The 17,767-nt window shown below is 41.6% G+C and overlaps 1 protein-coding gene across 1 annotated transcript in view; it reads left to right on the top strand.

The window, feature by feature from the left end:
- The window catches only part of TLK1 (tousled like kinase 1), a 725,439-nt gene that overhangs the window by 682,339 nt on the left and 25,333 nt on the right, over positions 1–17,767 (top strand). The window contains 2 exon segments of the mRNA XM_053698426.1: positions 3,458–3,569; positions 3,672–3,779. Coding sequence (XP_053554401.1) covers positions 3,458–3,569; positions 3,672–3,779 — 220 coding nt within the window.

Raw genomic sequence — 17,767 nt, 5'->3', positions numbered from 1 at the left:
CTTGGGCTTTTTGCATGAACTGCACGTTTGAGATCTCCCCAGAGTGGCTCACTGATATTGAGGTCACGAGACTGAGATGGCCACTCCAGAACCTTCACTTTATTCTGCTGTAGCCAATGACAGGTCGACTTAGCCTTGTGTTTAGGATCATTGTCATGTTGGAATGTCCAAGTACATCCCATGCGCAGCTTCCGGGCTGATGAATGCAAATTTTCCTCCAGTATTTTTTGATAACATACTGCATTCATCTTGCCATCAATTCTGACCAAATTTCCTGTGCCTTTGTCGCTCAGATCCCCAAAACATCAGCAATCCACCTCTGTGTTTCACAGTAGGAATGGTGTACCTTTTATCATAGGCCTTGTTGACTCCTCTCCAAATGTAGCGTTCATGGTTGTGGCTAAAAGCTCAATTTTGGTCTCATCACTCCAAATGACTTTGTGCCAGAAGGTTTGAGGCTTGTCTCTGTGCTGTTTGGCATATTGTAAGCAGGATACTTTGTGGCATTTGCATAGTAATAGCTTTCTTCTGGCGACTCGACCATGCAGCCCATCTTTCTTCAAGTGCCTCCTTATTGTGCATCTTGAAACAGCCACACCACATGTTTTCATAGAGCCCTGTATTTCACCTGAAGTTATTTGTGGGTTTTTCTTTGCATCCCAACAATTTTCCTGGCAGTTGTGGCTGAAATTTTAGTTGGTCTACCTGACCGTGGTTTGGTTTCAACAGAACCCCTCATTTTCCACTTCTTGATTAGAGTTTGAACACTCCTGATTAGCATTCTCAATTGCTTGGATATGTTTTTATATCCCTTTCCTGTTTTATACAGTTCAACTACCTTTTCCCGCAGATCCTTTTGACAATTCTTTTGCTTTCCCTATGACAGAAACGTCAGTGCAGCACTGGATGAAAGATGCAAGGGTCTGTCAGGAGTCAAGAAACTCATTGACCTTTTATGCACACTCACTAATTACAAGCAAATGGATCACAGGTGAAGATGGTTACCTTTAATAGCCATTTAAACCCCTTTGTGTCTACTTGTGTGCATGTTATCAGGCCAAAATTACTAGGATATGTAAACTTTTAAACCGGGTCATTTGGGTAATTTCTGTTGTCATTATGATTTAAAAAGAGTGAACACAGTTGATTGATAATAAATGGCTTCAACCAAACACTAACCGTGAGTGAAAGAAAAGTTTTTGTTCTATCATTCATAATTTCTGAAAAATGGCCAAGAAATCATAAATTCTGCCAGGGTATGTAAACTTATGAGCACAACTGTATGTATATGTACAATTTATTTATTTATATATATATTGTATGTATGTATATGTCTCACAAAAGTACACCCCCTCACATTTTTGTAAATATTTTATTATATGTTTTCATGTGACAACACTGAAGAAATGACACTTTGCTAAAATATAAAGTAGTGAGTGTACAGCCTGTATAACAGTGTAAATTTGCTGTCCCCTCAGAAGACACAGCCATTAATGTCCAAACCGTTGTCAACAAAAGTGTGTACACCCCTAAGTGGAAATGTCCAAATTGGGCCCAATTAGCCATTTTCCCTCCCGGTGTCATGTGACTCGTTAGTGTTACAAGGTCTCAGGTGTGAATGGGGGAGCAGGTGTGTTAAATTTGGTGGTGTTGCTCTCACACTCTCATACTGGTCACTGGAAGTTCAACATGGCACCTCATGGCAAAGAACTCTCTGAGGATCTGAAAAAAAGAATTGTTGCCCTACATAAAGATGGCCTAGGCTATAAGAAGATTGTCAAGACCCTAAAACTGAGCTGCAGCACGGTAGGCAAGATCATACATCGGTTTCACAGGACAGGTTCCATTTAGAACAGGCTTCGCCATGGTCGACCAAAGAGGTTGACTGCACATGCTCAGCGTCATATCCGTAGGTTGTCTTTGGGAAATAGACATGTGCTGCTAGCATTGCTGCAGAGGTTGAAGGGGTGGGGGGTCAGCCTGTCAGTGCTCAGACCATACGCCGCACACTGCATCAAATTGATCTGCATTGCTGTCGTCCCAGAAGGAAGCGTCTTCTAAAGATGATGCACAAGAGAGCCTGCAAACAGTTTGCTGAAGACAAACGGACTAAGAACATAATTACTGGAACCATGTCCTGTAGTCCGATGAGACCAAGATAAACTTATTTGGTTCAGATGGTGTCAAGCGTGTGTGACGGCAACCAGGTGAGGAGTACAAAGACAATTGTGTCTTGCCTACAGTCAAGCATGATGGTGGGAGTGTCATGGTCTGGGCCTGCATGAGGACTGCCGGCACTGGAGAGCTACAGTTCATTGAGGGAACCATTAATGCCAACATGTTCTGTGACATACTGAAGCAGAGCATGATCCCCTTCTTTCGGAAACTGGGCCGCAGGGCAGTATTCCAACATAACGACCCCAAACGCACTTCCAAGATGACCACTGTCTTGCTAAAGAAGCTTAGGGTAAAGGTGATGGACTGGCCAAGCATGTCTCCAGACCTAAACCCTATCGAGCATCTGTGGGGCATCCTCAAACGGAATGTGGGGGAGCGCAAGGTCTCTAACATCCACCAGCTTTGTGATGTCGTCATGGAGGAGTGGAAGAGGACTCCAGTGGCAACCTGTGAAGCTCTGGCGAACTCCCTGCCCAAGAGGGTTAAGGCAGTGCTGGAAAATGGTGGCCACACAAAATATTGACACTTTGGTCCCAATTTGGACATTTCCACTTAAGGTGTACTCACTTTTGTTGCCAACGGTTTAGACATTAATGGCTGTGTGTTGAATTATTTTGAGGGGACAACAAATTTACACTTATACTGGCTGGACACTACTTTACATTGTAGCAAAGTGTAATTTCTTCAGTGTTATCACATGAAAAGATATAAAAAAAATATTTACAAAAATGTGAGGGGTGTACTCACTTTTGTGAGATACTGTCAGCATGTATATGTGTGTGTATGTATGTATGTATATGTGTGTATATATATATATATATATATCTATATATCTATATATATCTAAACCACAACCAAAAAAAATCAAAATTTTACTTACTGTGCTGGCTGATCTTTTACAAATGACACCTGCCCCAAATTACCTCTTACCTTTCCTGACTCCTGCACATTTGAAGAGCCATCAATTTGCTGTATACATCAGGCAGCCTGAGCTAATAGCAAAGACTAATTTAAAAGCCAATTCTAGCAAGCTTATAGCTCTAATTAAAGCCCCACTACTGCAGTGCTGAACCATGCTTTGCTTTTTAGAAATAGAAGCTGTATGATTGTATTGTGACCTGAGGGGGAGCTTATTTTTTCTATGCTATATACATGGCATCTTTTCAGGGGATTACTAGTTTAAATCTTGTCTTTACATACATATAACATTTTGTGAGTTCATGCATTACATATTAATGGTGGTGGTGATACTAAAATTATGTTTTTTTAACCCTTTTAGGTATCTTCCCCCTGAATGTTTTGTGGTGGGTAAGGAACCACCAAAGATTTCAAATAAGGTTGATGTGTGGTCAGTCGGAGTCATATTTTTTCAGTGTCTTTATGGCAGAAAGGTAAAGACTATTGTTTGTTTGTTTCTCTTTTGAGTAATGATACTAATAATGGTACAAAATTAGTTCTGGTTAGATGTAATTTTTTGATCATATTGTTTTCAGCCATTTGGTCACAACCAATCCCAGCAAGACATCTTACAGGAAAATACAATATTAAAAGCAACAGACGTTCAGTTTCCTGTGAAGCCAGTTGTAACCAATGAAGCCAAGGTAAAATCAATTTCCCAGTCAGTAAAATACTATTTCCCATGCTGTTCATGAAGAAAATGATATAGGAGAAGGGCATATATTATGTATGTTGTTTATTATTAGTTACTTTTAAAGTGGCAATAGATTCCTCAGCGCTATACAAAGTAAAGTACATTTATGGGTTACATTACAATACATACAGTAGGGTAAGTTACATTTGTGAGGATACATCATCTCAGTAGTTAATTGACAAACTTAAACAAGAGGAGAGGAATGTTTCCTGGAACTGATATTTTGTGGTGATGTACATTAAAATTCCGCTAAGTTCTTAACTTATGTTCCCTCTGGATACTACACTAGTCTGCATCCTAGAGTGAAAGTGCAGACTCATGACGTAACCTATTATGTACTGCATATATAACTCTCAGAAAAAGCACCATAAATTATGTTGCATTCAGTTATTGCAACATCTAAAAATGGCTTTACCACAGGAGTGTAAAACAGTTCAGCCATGGACAGGTTAATAAAGTTTGATTATAATATAAAGACAAATAGGCTCCCATGTACTAAGCAGTAAACTTGCTGTTCGTGTCTGATCTTGCATCAAAATCAGTGCGCGGATCAGAATCCATTTGTACAAACTGGTCAAAAAGTAAAGTAAAATCCACTTTTTTTTTATTTTTATTTTTTTATATCCTATCATACATCTCCGCCACTATTCGATCTGACCCTTTTTTCTAGCAATGTCAGTTTGCCAGTAAACTCTCCATAATAGAAAGTTATAAATAAATAAACATGTTCATTCCTTATAATTTTAGTGTCAAATTTGGGAATTTTTTTACTCGCCACCATTTAGGTGGCAAACACAATCAAAATCAATAGGGGGTCTGAGACTGGTGTAGTATAAATATTGTCTGACCAATTTTATAAAGTAGCATAATAGATACTTTGTTAATATAAATTTTTAGGAAATTGATAAACACAAATTCAATCTGGGTATAACTAATACATATTTGTTGACATCTAATAAATGCTGGCAACTAAAATGTCGTCTAATTCTTATTTAACCCCTTAACGACCGAGGACGTGCAGGGTACGTCCTCAGAAAAAAGGCAGTTAACGCCTGAGAACGTACCCTGCACGTCCTCGGTGTGGAAAGCAGCTGGAAGCGATCCTGCTCGCTTCCAGCTGCTTTCCGGTTATTGCAGTGATGCCTCGATATGGAGGCATCCTGCAATAACCTTTTACGGCCATCCGATGCAGAGAGAGCCACTCTGTGGCCCTCTCTGCACCGGACATCGATGGCCGGTATCGTTGGTGGGTGGGAGCCTGTGTGGCGGCCATCGATGGCCCTGGTCATGTGGAGCGGGGGCGGGATCGTGGGCGGGTAAGTCCGGGGGAGCGCGCACGAGGGGCGGGCGCGGGCACGGGGAGGGAGCGGGTGGGAACGCTACACTACAGAAAAAATGTGGGACATTTAATGTGAAAAAAAAAACCCTTAGGTGTGATTTAGGTGGTGGGCGGGGGGGGTGGGTATTGAGCTACACAACAGAACAGAAAACAGAAAAACACAACACAACAGATAAAAAATTAAAAAAAATAAACATTTGATTGTTCAAACTGGGTACTGGCAGACAGCTGCCAGTACCCAAGATGGCCCCCAATAAGGCTGAGAGGGAGGCTTAGAGAGCTGTTTTGGGGGGGATCAGGGGGGTTGGGGGTTAAGGGGGGATCCTAAACACAGCATATGTAAATATGCTTCTTTTTTTTCTTTAAAAAAAAAAAAACTTTTATTTTAGTACTGGCAGACTTTCTGCCAGTACTTAAGATGGCGGGGACAATTGTTGGGTGGGGGAGAGAAGGGAGCTGTTTGGGAGGGATCAGGGGGTGGGAGGCTGATCTCTACACTAAAGCTAAAATTAACCCTGCAAGCTCCCTACAAACTACCTAATTAACCCCTTCACTGCTAGCCATAATACACGTGTGACGCGCAGCAGCATTTAGCGACTTTCTAATTACCAAAAAGCAACGCCAAAGTCATATATGTCTGCTATTTCTGAACAAAGGGCATCCCAGAGAAGCATTTACAACCATTTGTGCCATAATTGCACAAGCTGTTTGTAAATAATTTCAGTGAGAAACCTAAAATTGTGAAAAAATTAACGTTTTTTTTACTTTGATCGCATTTGGCGGTGAAATGGTGGCATGAAATATACCAAAATGGGCCTAGATCAATACTTGGGGTTGTCTACTACACTACACTAAAGCTAAAATTAACCCTAGAAGCTCCCTACATGCTCCCTAATTAACCCCTTCACTGCTGAGCATAATACACGTATTGTGCGCAGTGGCATTTAGCAGCCTTCTAATTACCAAAAAGCAAAGCCAAAGCCATATGTCTGCTATTTCTGAACAAAGGGGATCCCAGAGAAGCATTTACAACCATTTATGCTATAATTGCATAAGTTGTTTGTAAATAATTTCAGTGAGAAACCTAAAGTTTGTGAAAAAATTTGTGAAAAAGTCAACAATTTTTTTTATTTGATCGCATTTGGCGGTGAAATAGTGGCATGAAATATACCAAAATGGGCCTAGATCAATACTTTGGGATGTCTTTGAAAAAAAAATATATACATGTCAATGGATATTCAGGGATTCCTGAAAGATATTAGTGTCCCAATGTAACTAGCGCTAATTTCTCCAACATAGGTGTGTCCGGTCCACGGCGTCATCCTTACTTGTGGGATATTCTCTTCCCCAACAGGAAATGGCAAAGAGCCCAGCAAAGCTGGTCACATGATCCCTCCTAGGCTCCGCCTACCCCAGTCATTCTCTTTGCCGTTGTACAGGCAACATCTCCACGGAGATGGCTTAGAGTTTTTTTAGTGTTTAACTGTAGTTTTTATTATTCAATCAAGAGTTTGTTATTTTGAAATAGTGCTGGTATGTACTATTTACTCAAACAGAAAAGAGATGAAGATTTCTGTTTGTATGAGGAAAATGATTTTAGCAACCGTCACTAAAATCCATGGCTGTTCCACACAGGACTGTTGAGAGCAATTAACTTCAGTTGGGGGAACAGTGAGCAGTCTCTTGCTGCTTGAGGTATGACACATTCTAACAAGACGATGTAATGCTGGAAGCTGTCATTTTCCCTATGGGATCCGGTAAGCCATGTTTATTACGATCGTAAATAAGGGCTTCAAAAAGGGCTTATTAAGACTGTAGACTTTTTCTGGGCTAAATCGATTCATTATTAACACATATTTAGCCTTGAGGAATCATTTTATCTGGGTATTTTGATATAATAATATCGGCAGGCACTGTTTTAGACACCTTATTCTTTAGGGGCTTTCCCAAAGCATAGGCAGAGCCTCATTTTCGCGCCGGTGTTGCGCACTTGTTTTTGAGAGGCATGGCATGCAGTCGCATGTGAGAGGAGCTCTGATACTTAGAAAAGACTTTCTGAAGGCGTCATTTGGTATCGTATTCCCCTTGGGGCTTGGTTGGGTCTCAGCAAAGCAGATACCAGGGACTGTAAAGGGGTTAAAGTTCAAAACGGCTCCGGTTCCGTTATTTTAAGGGTTAAAGCTTCCAAATTTGGTGTGCAATACTTTTAAGGCTTTAAGACACTGTGGTGAAAATTTGGTGAATTTTGAACAATTCCTTCATGTTTTTTCGCAATTGCAGTAATAAAGTGTGTTCAGTTTAAAATTTAAAGTGACAGTAACGGTTTTATTTTAAAACGTTTTTTGTACTTTGTTATCAAGTTTATGCCTGTTTAACATGTCTGAACTACCAGATAGACTGTGTTCTGAATGTGGGGAAGCCAGAATTCCTTTTCATTTAAATAAATGTGATTTATGTGACAATGACAATGATGCCCAGGATGATTCCTCAAGTGAGGGGAGTAAGCATGGTACTGCATCATTCCCTCCTTCGTCTACACGAGTCTTGCCCACTCAGGAGGCCCCTAGTACATCTAGCGCGCCAATACTCCTTACTATGCAACAATTAACGGCTGTAATGGATAATTCTGTCAAAAACATTTTAGCCAAAATGAACACTTATCAGCGTAAGCGCGACTGCTCTGTTTTAGATACTGAAGAGCATGACGACGCTGATAATAATATTTCTGAAGGGCCCCTAACCCAGTCTGATGGGGCCAGGGAGGTTTTGTCTGAGGGAGAAATTACTGATTCAGGGAACATTTCTCAACAAGCTGAACCTGATGTGATTGCATTTAAATTTAAGTTGGAACATCTCCGCATTCTGCTTAAGGAGGTATTATCCACTCTGGATGATTGTGACAAGTTGGTCATCCCAGAGAAACTATGTAAAATGGACAAGTTCCTAGAGGTGCCGGGGCTCCCAGAAGCTTTTCCTATACCCAAGCGGGTGGCGGACATTGTTAATAAAGAATGGGAAAGGCCCGGTATTCCTTTCGTCCCTCCCCCCATATTTAAAAAATTGTTTCCTATGGTCGACCCCAGAAAGGACTTATGGCAGACAGTCCCCAAGGTCGAGGGAGCGGTTTCCACTTTAAACAAACGCACCACTATACCCATAGAGGATAGTTGTGCTTTCAAAGATCCTATGGATAAAAAATTAGAAGGTTTGCTTAAAAAGATGTTTGTTCAGCAGGGTTACCTTCTACAACCAATTTCATGCATTGTCCCTGTCGCTACAGCCGCATGTTTCTGGTTCGATGAGCTGATAAAGGCGGTCGATAGTGATTCTCCTCCTTATGAGGAGATTATGGACAGAATCAATGCTCTCAAATTGGCTAATTCTTTCACCCTAGACGCCACTTTGCAATTGGCTAGGTTAGCGGCTAAGAATTCTGGGTTTGCTATTGTGGCGCGCAGATCGCTTTGGTTGAAATCTTGGTCGGCTGATGCGTCTTCCAAGAACAAGCTACTTAACATTCCTTTCAAGGGGAAAACGCTGTTTGGCCCTGAATTGAAAGAGATTATCTCTGATATCACTGGGGGTAAGGGCCACGCCCTTCCTCAGGATCGGCCTTTCAAGGCAAAAAATAAACCTAATTTTCGTCCCTTTCGTAGAAACAGACCGGCCCAAAGTGCTACGTCCTCTAAGCAAGAGGGTAATACTTCTCAAGCCAAGCCAGCTTGGAGACCAATGCAAGGCTGGAACAAGGGAAAGCAGGCCAAGAAACCTGCCACTGCTACCAAGACAGCATGAAATGTTGGCCCCCGATCCGGGACCGGATCTGGTGGGGGGCAGACTCTCTCTCTTCGCTCAGGCTTGGGCAAGAGATGTTCTGGATCCTTGGGCGCTAGAAATAGTCTCCCAAGGTTATCTTCTGGAATTCAAGGGACTTCCCCCAAGGGGGAGGTTCCACAGGTCTCAGTTGTCTTCAGACCACATAAAAAGACAGGCATTCTTACATTGTGTAGAAGACCTGTTAAAAATGGGAGTGATTCATCCTGTTCCATTAAGAGAACAAGGGATGGGGTTCTACTCCAATCTGTTTATAGTTCCCAAAAAAGAGGGAACGTTCAGACCAATCTTAGATCTCAAGATCTTAAACAAGTTTCTCAAGGTTCCATCGTTCAAGATGGAAACCATTCGAACTATTCTTCCTTCCATCCAGGAAGGTCAATTCATGACCACGGTGGATTTAAAGGATGCGTATCTACATATTCCTATCCACAAGGAACATCATCGGTTCCTGAGGTTCGCATTCCTGGACAAACATTACCAGTTCGTGGCGCTTCCTTTCGGATTAGCCACTGCTCCAAGGATTTTCACAAAGGTACTAGGGTCCCTTCTAGCTGTGCTAAGACCAAGGGGCATTGCTGTAGTACCTTACTTGGACGACATTCTGATTCAAGCGTCGTCCCTTCCTCAAGCAAAGGCTCACACGGACATTGTCCTGGCCTTTCTCAGATCTCACGGATGGAAAGTGAACGTGGAAAAGAGTTCTCTATCTCCGTCAACAAGGGTTCCCTTCTTGGGAACAATAATAGACTCCTTAGAAATGAGGATTTTTCTGACAGAGGCCAGAAAAACAAAACTTCTAGACTCTTGTCGGATACTTCATTCCGTTCCTCTTCCTTCCATAGCTCAGTGCATGGAAGTGATCGGGTTGATGGTAGCGGCAATGGACATAGTTCCTTTTGCGCGCATTCATCTAAGACCATTACAACTGTGCATGCTCAGTCAGTGGAATGGGGACTATACAGACTTGTCTCCGAAGATACAAGTAAATCAGAGGACCAGAGACTCACTCCATTGGTGGCTGTCCCTGGACAACCTGTCACGAGGGATGACATTCCGCAGACCAGAGTGGGTCATTGTCACGACCGACGCCAGTCTGATGGGCTGGGGCGCGGTCTGGGGATCCCTGAAAGCTCAGGGTCTTTGGTCTCGGGAAGAATCTCTTCTACCGATAAATATTCTGGAACTGAGAGCGATATTCAATGCTCTCAAGGCTTGGCCTCAGCTAGCGAGGGCCAAGTTCATACGGTTTCAATCAGACAACATGACAACTGTTGCGTACATCAACCATCAGGGGGGAACAAGGAGTTCCCTGGCGATGGAAGAAGTGACCAAAATCATTCTATGGGCGGAGTCTCACTCCTGCCACCTGTCTGCTATCCACATCCCAGGAGTGGAAAATTGGGAAGCGGATTTTCTGAGTCGTCAGACATTGCATCCGGGGGAGTGGGAACTCCATCCGGAAATCTTTGCCCAAGTCACTCAGCTGTGGGGCATTCCAGACATGGATCTGATGGCCTCTCGTCAGAACTTCAAAGTTCCTTGCTATGGGTCCAGATCCAGGGATCCCAAGGCGGCTCTAGTGGATGCACTAGTAGCACCTTGGACCTTCAAACTAGCTTATGTGTTCCCGCCGTTTCCTCTCATCCCCAGGCTGGTAGCCAGGATCAATCAGGAAAGGGCGTCGGTGATCTTGATAGCTCCTGCGTGGCCACGCAGGACTTGGTATGCAGATCTGGTGAATATGTCATCGGCTCCACCTTGGAAGCTACCTTTGAGACGAGACCTTCTTGTTCAGGGTCCGTTCGAACATCCGAATCTGGTTTCACTCCAGCTGACTGCTTGGAGATTGAACGCCTGATCTTATCGAAGCGAGGGTTCTCAGATTCTGTTATCGATACTCTTGTTCAGGCCAGAAAGCCTGTAACTAGAAAGATTTACCACAAAATTTGGAAAAAATATATCTGTTGGTGTGAATCTAAAGGATTCCCTTGGGACAAGGTTAAGATTCCTAGGATTCTATCCTTCCTTCAAGAAGGATTGGAAAAAGGATTATCTGCAAGTTCCCTGAAGGGACAGATTTCTGCCTTGTCTGTGTTACTTCACAAAAAGCTGGCCGCTGTGCCAGATGTTCAAGCCTTTGTTCAGGCTCTGGTTAGAATTAAGCCTGTTTACAAACCTTTGACTCCTCCTTGGAGTCTCAATTTAGTTCTTTCAGTTCTTCAGGGGGTTCCGTTTGAACCCTTCCATTCCGTTGATATTAAGTTATTATCTTGGAAAGTTTTGTTTTTAGTTGCAATTTCTTCTGCTAGAAGAGTTTCAGAATTATCTGCTCTGCAGTGTTCTCCTCCTTATCTGGTGTTCCATGCAGATAAGGTGGTTTTACGTACTAAACCTGGTTTTCTTCCAAAAGTTGTTTCTAACAAAAACATTAACCAGGAGATTATCGTACCTTCTCTGTGTCCGAAACCAGTTTCAAAGAAGGAACGTTTGTTGCACAATTTGGATGTTGTTCGCGCTCTAAAATTCTATTTAGATGCTACAAAGGATTTTAGACAAACATCTTCCTTGTTTGTTGTTTATTCCGGTAAAAGGAGAGGTCAAAAAGCAACTTCTACCTCTCTCTCTTTTTGGATTAAAAGCATCATCAGATTGGCTTACGAGACTGCCGGACGGCAGCCTCCCGAAAGAATCACAGCTCATTCCACTAGGGCTGTGGCTTCCACATGGGCCTTCAAGAACGAGGCTTCTGTTGATCAGATATGTAGGGCAGCGACTTGGTCTTCACTGCACACTTTTACCAAATTTTACAAGTTTGATACTTTTGCTTCTTCTGAGGCTATTTTTGGGAGAAAGGTTTTGCAAGCCGTGGTGCCTTCCATTTAGGTGACCTGATTTGCTCCCTCCCTTCATCCGTGTCCTAAAGCTTTGGTATTGGTTCCCACAAGTAAGGATGACGCCGTGGACCGGACACACCTATGTTGGAGAAAACAGAATTTATGTTTACCTGATAAATTACTTTCTCCAACGGTGTGTCCGGTCCACGGCCCGCCCTGGTTTTTTTAATCAGGTCTGATAATTTATTTTCTTTAACTACAGTCACCACGGTACCATATGGTTTCTCCTATGCAAATATTCCTCCTTAACGTCGGTCGAATGACTGGGGTAGGCGGAGCCTAGGAGGGATCATGTGACCAGCTTTGCTGGGCTCTTTGCCATTTCCTGTTGGGGAAGAGAATATCCCACAAGTAAGGATGACGCCGTGGACCGGACACACCGTTGGAGAAAGTAATTTATCAGGTAAACATAAATTCTGTTTTTGAAAAAAAGTGGTTTGGAAATAGCAAACCACTACTTGTATTTATGGCCCTATAACTTGCAAAAAAAGCAAAGAAGATGTAAACATTGGGTATTTCTAAACTCAGGACAAAATGTAGAAACTATTTAGCATGGGTGTTTTTTAGTGGTTGTAGATGTGTAACAGATTTTGGGGGTCAAAGTTAGAAAAAGTGTGTTTTTTTCCATTTTTTCCTCATATTTTATAATGTTTTTTATAGTAAATTATAAGATATGATGAAAATAATGGTATCTTTTGAAAGTCCATTTAATGGCGAGTAAAAAAACGGTATATAATATGTGTGGGTACAGTAAATGAGTAAGAGGAAAATTACAGCTAAACACAAACACCGCAAAAATGTAAAAATAGCCTTGGTCCCAAACGGACAGAAAATGGAAAAGTGCTGCGGTCATTAAGGGGTTAATAAAAAAGAAAAAAAAAGCTATGCGTCTATGGTGTACTACTAATTGTATTAAAATATTAACCTCTTATGTTGCTGTCGCAGTCTCCCTGGATTGCTTTGGGGTTTGGTTGCTGTACCTCTATTTTCTCTTAATCAGTTCTGCAACAGAAGCTGGGCCTCCACCGGTACCCCTGGCAGTATTTTTCTTATGTGCCAATTTTTGTTTTGGTAAATATTTCATTAAAATGTATTTTTGCAGCGGTAAATGTCCTTTTCAGCAGGACCCTGTGCACTTACTACTTTGCTTATCTTCAGCCATATCATTTTCTTATGAGCACTAGGGGTTTGCTTAAGGCGACATCCAAAAATGTAATCGTAGGACTCTAATATCATACCACGAGCACTACATTTTGTTGATGTGAAAACTGAATTTCTTTCTAATGGTAGTGAAAGTCCATGAAATCCTAATCTTTCATATGGGATTAAATCACCTGGCTACCAGGAGGAGGCAGACACAACCCAACCAGAGCATTTAACTATTCCACCTACTTCCCTTCCCTCCCAGTAGTTCTTTGTCTTGTCTAGGAGGTAGGCAGAGATGGAGGGGCTCTGCAAAGGAAGTTTAGTTCTACAGAAATTCTCAATGGATAGTTCCTGGAAGAGAGGGTTAAAGAGACATTATACACTAGATTTCTTCTACAAGATACGACGAGTCCACGGATTTCATCCTTACTTGTGGGATATTATCCTCCTGCTAACAGGAAGTGGCAAAGAGCACCACAGCAGAGCTGTATATATAGCTCCTCCCTTCCCCTCCAACCCCAGTCATTCTCTTTGCCTGTGTTATACTAGGAAGAGGTAAAGTGAGTTTCTGAGCTTTCAGCGTTACAGTGTGATTCGCCTTATCTTATATTTCATTCTGATAAGGTGGTTTTACGTACCAAACCTGGATTTCTTCCTAAGGTTGTTTTAAATAAGAATATTAATCAGGAAATTGTTGTTCCTTCCTTGTGTCCTAATCCTTCTAAGAATGAGCGTCTGTTACATAACCTGGACGTGGTCCGTGCCTTGAAGTTTTACTTACAGGCAACTAAGGATTTCTGTCAATCATCTTCATTATTCATTGTTTATTCTGGAAAGCGTAGGGGTCAGAAAGCTACGGCTACCTCTTTCTTTTTGGCTGAGGAGTATCATCCGCCTGGCATATGAGACTGCTGGACAGCAGCCTCCTGAAAGAATTACGGCTCATTCTACTAGGGCTGTGGCTTCCACATGGGCCTTTAAAAACGATGCTTCTGTTGAACAGATTTGTAAGGCTGCAACTTGGTTGTCCCTTCATACTTTTTCCAAATTTTCCAAATTTGATACTTTTGCTTCTTCTGAGGCAGTTTTTGGGAGAAAAGTTCTTCAAGCAGTGGTGCCTTCCGTTTAGGTCTCTGTCTTGTCCCTCCCTTTCATCCGTGTCCTGTAGCTTTGGTATTGTATCCCACATGTAAGGATGAAATCCGTAGACTCGTCGTATCTTGTAGAAGAAACGGAAATTTATGCTTACCTGATAAATTTATTTCATACGACGAGTCCACGGCCCTCCCTGTCATTTTAAGACAGATTATATTTTTTTACAACTTCAGTCACCTCTGCACCTTTTAGCTTTTCCTTTCTCTTCCTAAACCTTCGGTCGAATGACTGGGGGTGGAGGGGAAGGGAGGAGCTATATATACAGCTCTGCTGTGGTGCTCTTTGCCACTTCCTGTTAGCAGGAGGATAATATACTACAAGTAAGGATGAAATCTGTGGACTCGTCGTATCGTAGAAGAAATCAATTTAGCAGGCAAGCATAAATTTCCTTTTTTCTTTGCATAAATGTTTTGTAGAGGATCTATTTATATAGCCCATACAGTTTTTTTTTTTTTTTTTTTAAATGGATAGTTTCAAATGACCGACAGTATACTGAATTATCCTCCTCTGATGAGGATCTATCTGATTCAGAAGATCCTATCTCAGATATTGATACTGACAAATCTACTTATCTCTTTAAGATGGAGTATATTCGTTCCTTGTTAAGAGGTGTTGATTACTCTGGATATTGAGGAAACTAGTCCTCTTGATACTAAAACTAGTAAACTTTTAAATTCTGTTTATAAACCTCCTGTGGTTACTCCAGAGGTTTTTCCAGTTCCTGATGCTATTTCTGATATGATTTCTAAGGAATGGAATAGGCCTGGTACTTCTTTTATTCCTTCTTCAAGGTTTAAAAAAATTGTATCCTTTGCCAGAAGTTAGATTGGAGTTTTGGGAAAAGATCCCCAAAGTTGATGGGGCTATTTCTACTCTTGTCAAACAGACCACTATTCCTATGGAAGATAGTACTTCTTTTAAGGACCATTTAGATAGGAAACTTGAATCTTATCTAAAGTAAACTTTTTTATATTCTGGCTATATTCTCAGGCCTGCCATTTCTAAGGGTGATGTTGCAGCTGCATCAACATTTTGGTTGGAAAGCTTGGCGCAACAGGAAACGGATCCTGATTTCTCTAGCATTGTTCGTTTGCTTTAACATGCTAATCATTTTATCTGTGATGCTATTTTTAATATCAAAATTGATGTTAAATATATCTCTTTAGCTATTTTAGCTTGTAGAGCTTTGTGGCTCAAATATTGGAATGCTGACATGGTATCTAAGTCTAGATTACTATCTCTTTCTTTCCAAGGTAACAATTTATTTGGTTCTTAATTTGATTAAATTATTTCAACTGTCACTGGGGGAAGGGAGTTTTTTTACCTCAGGATAAAAGATCTAAGGGTAAATCTAAAGCTTCTAATCGTTTTCGTTCTTTTGAACAGAATAAGGAACAGAAAGCCAATCCTTCCCCCAAAGAATCTGGTTCCAATTGGAAAACCTCTTCAAGTTGGAATAAATCCAAGCCTTTTAAGAAACCAAAGCCAGCCCCCAAGTCTGCATGATGGTGCGGCCCTCATTCCAGCTCAGCTGGTGGGGGGTAGATTAAAATTTGTTCCAAAACATTTGGGCAGATTCTGTCCAAAATCATTGGTTGTAGGGTATTGTCTCTCAAGGGTACCGAATAGGATTCAGAGTAAGGCCTCCTGTGAGAAGATTTTTTTCTCTCACATGTTCCAGCAAATCCAGTGAAGGCTCAGGCTTTTCTGAAGTGTGTTTCAGATCTGGAGCTTTCAGGGTTAATCATACCAGTTCCGTTTCAAGAACAGGGTCTGGGGTTTTATTCATATCTATTCATTGTCCCAAAGAAAGAAAATTAATTCAGGCCAGTTCTGGATCTGAAAATTTTGAATCGTTATGTAAGAGGGCCAACTTTCAAAATGGTAACTATATAAGGACTATTCTGCCTTTTGTTCAGCAAGGTCATAATATGTCCACGATAGACTTACAGGATGCATATCTTCATATTCTGATTCATCCAGATCACTATCGGTTTCTGAGATTCTCTTTTCTAGACAAGCATTACCAATTTGTTGCTCTTGCATTTTGCCTAGAGACAGCTCCAATAATTTTTTCAAAGGTTTTCGGTTCCCTACTCTCTGTAATCGGAGAACAGGGTATTGCGGTGTTTCCTTTTTTGGACGATATCTTGCTACTAGCTCAGTCTTTACATATAGACGAATCTCACACAAATCAACTAGTGTTGTTTTTTTCAAAGACATGGTTGGAGGATCAATTTACCAAAAAGTTCATTGATTCCTCAGACAAGGGTCACATTTTTAGGTTTCCAGATAGATTCAGTGTCCATGACTCAGTCTCTACAAAGAGACAAAATTTGGTTTCATCTTATCGGAACCTTCAGTCTAAATCATTCCCTTCAGTGGCTATGTGCATGGAAGTTTTAGGTCTCATGACTGCAGCATTGGACACGATCTCCTTTGCTGGTTTTCATGTGAGTCCTCTCCAGCTTTGGATGCTGAAACTGATGCAGGGATTATACAAAGATATCACAGTTAATATCCTTAAATCCCAATGTTCAACTCTCTCTGACTTGGTGGTTAGACCACCATTGTATAGTTGAAGGGGCCTCTTTTGTTCGTCCAACCTGGACTGTAATCACAACAGATGCAAGTCTTTTAGTTTGGGGAGCTGTCTGGGGATCTCAGGGTTTGGAAACCTCAAGAGACGAGGTTACCAATCAATATTTTAGAACTCCGTGCTATTTTCAGGGCTCTTCAGGTTTGGCCTCTGTTGAAGAGAGAACCATTCATTTGTTTTCAGACAGACAATATCACAACTGTGGCATATGTCAATTATCAGGATGGGACTCGCAGTCCCCTAGCTATGAAAGATGTATCTCAGAAACTTTCTTGGGCGGAATCCAGCTCTTGTCTAGTTTCTGCGGTCCATATCCTAGGTGAAGACAGTTGGGAAGCGGATTATCAACGCAGTCAGGCTTTACATCCGGGGGAGTGGTTTCTCCATTCAGATGTATTTTTTCAGATTGTTCAGATGTGGGGTCGTCCGGAAATAGATCTGATGGCTTCCCATCTAAACAAGAAACTTCCCAGGTACTTGTCCAGGTTCAGGGATCCTCGGGCGGAGTCGTGGATGCGTTAGCAGTTCCTTGGTTTTACCAACCTGCTTATATCTTTCCACATATAGTTCTTCTTCAAAGAGTGATCTCCAAGATCATCATGGAACAATCATTTGTTTTTCTGGTAGCACCAGCATGGCCTCACAGGTTCTGGTATGTGGATCTTGTCCGGATGTCCAGTTGACAACCATGGCCACTTTCTTTAAGACCAGACCTTCTGTCTCAAGGACCGTTTTTCCATCAGGATCTCAAATCGTTAAATTTGAAGGAATGGAAATTGAACGCTTAGTCATAGAGGTTTCTCTGACTCAGTGATTAATACTATGTGACAGGCTCGTAAGCCTGTTTCTAGGAATATTTATTATCGAGTTTGGAAGACTTATATTTCATGGTGTTCCTCTCATAAATTCTCCTGGCATTCTTTTAGAATTCCTAGAATTTTACAGTTCCTTCAGGATGGTTTGGATAA

The sequence above is a fragment of the Bombina bombina genome, chromosome 1, assembly GCF_027579735.1.
Source record: "Bombina bombina isolate aBomBom1 chromosome 1, aBomBom1.pri, whole genome shotgun sequence".
In the NCBI taxonomy this organism is placed as follows: domain Eukaryota; kingdom Metazoa; phylum Chordata; class Amphibia; order Anura; family Bombinatoridae; genus Bombina; species Bombina bombina.
The sequence above is the reverse complement of the archived record's forward strand: the minus strand, read 5'-3'. Positions and strand labels throughout refer to the sequence as shown.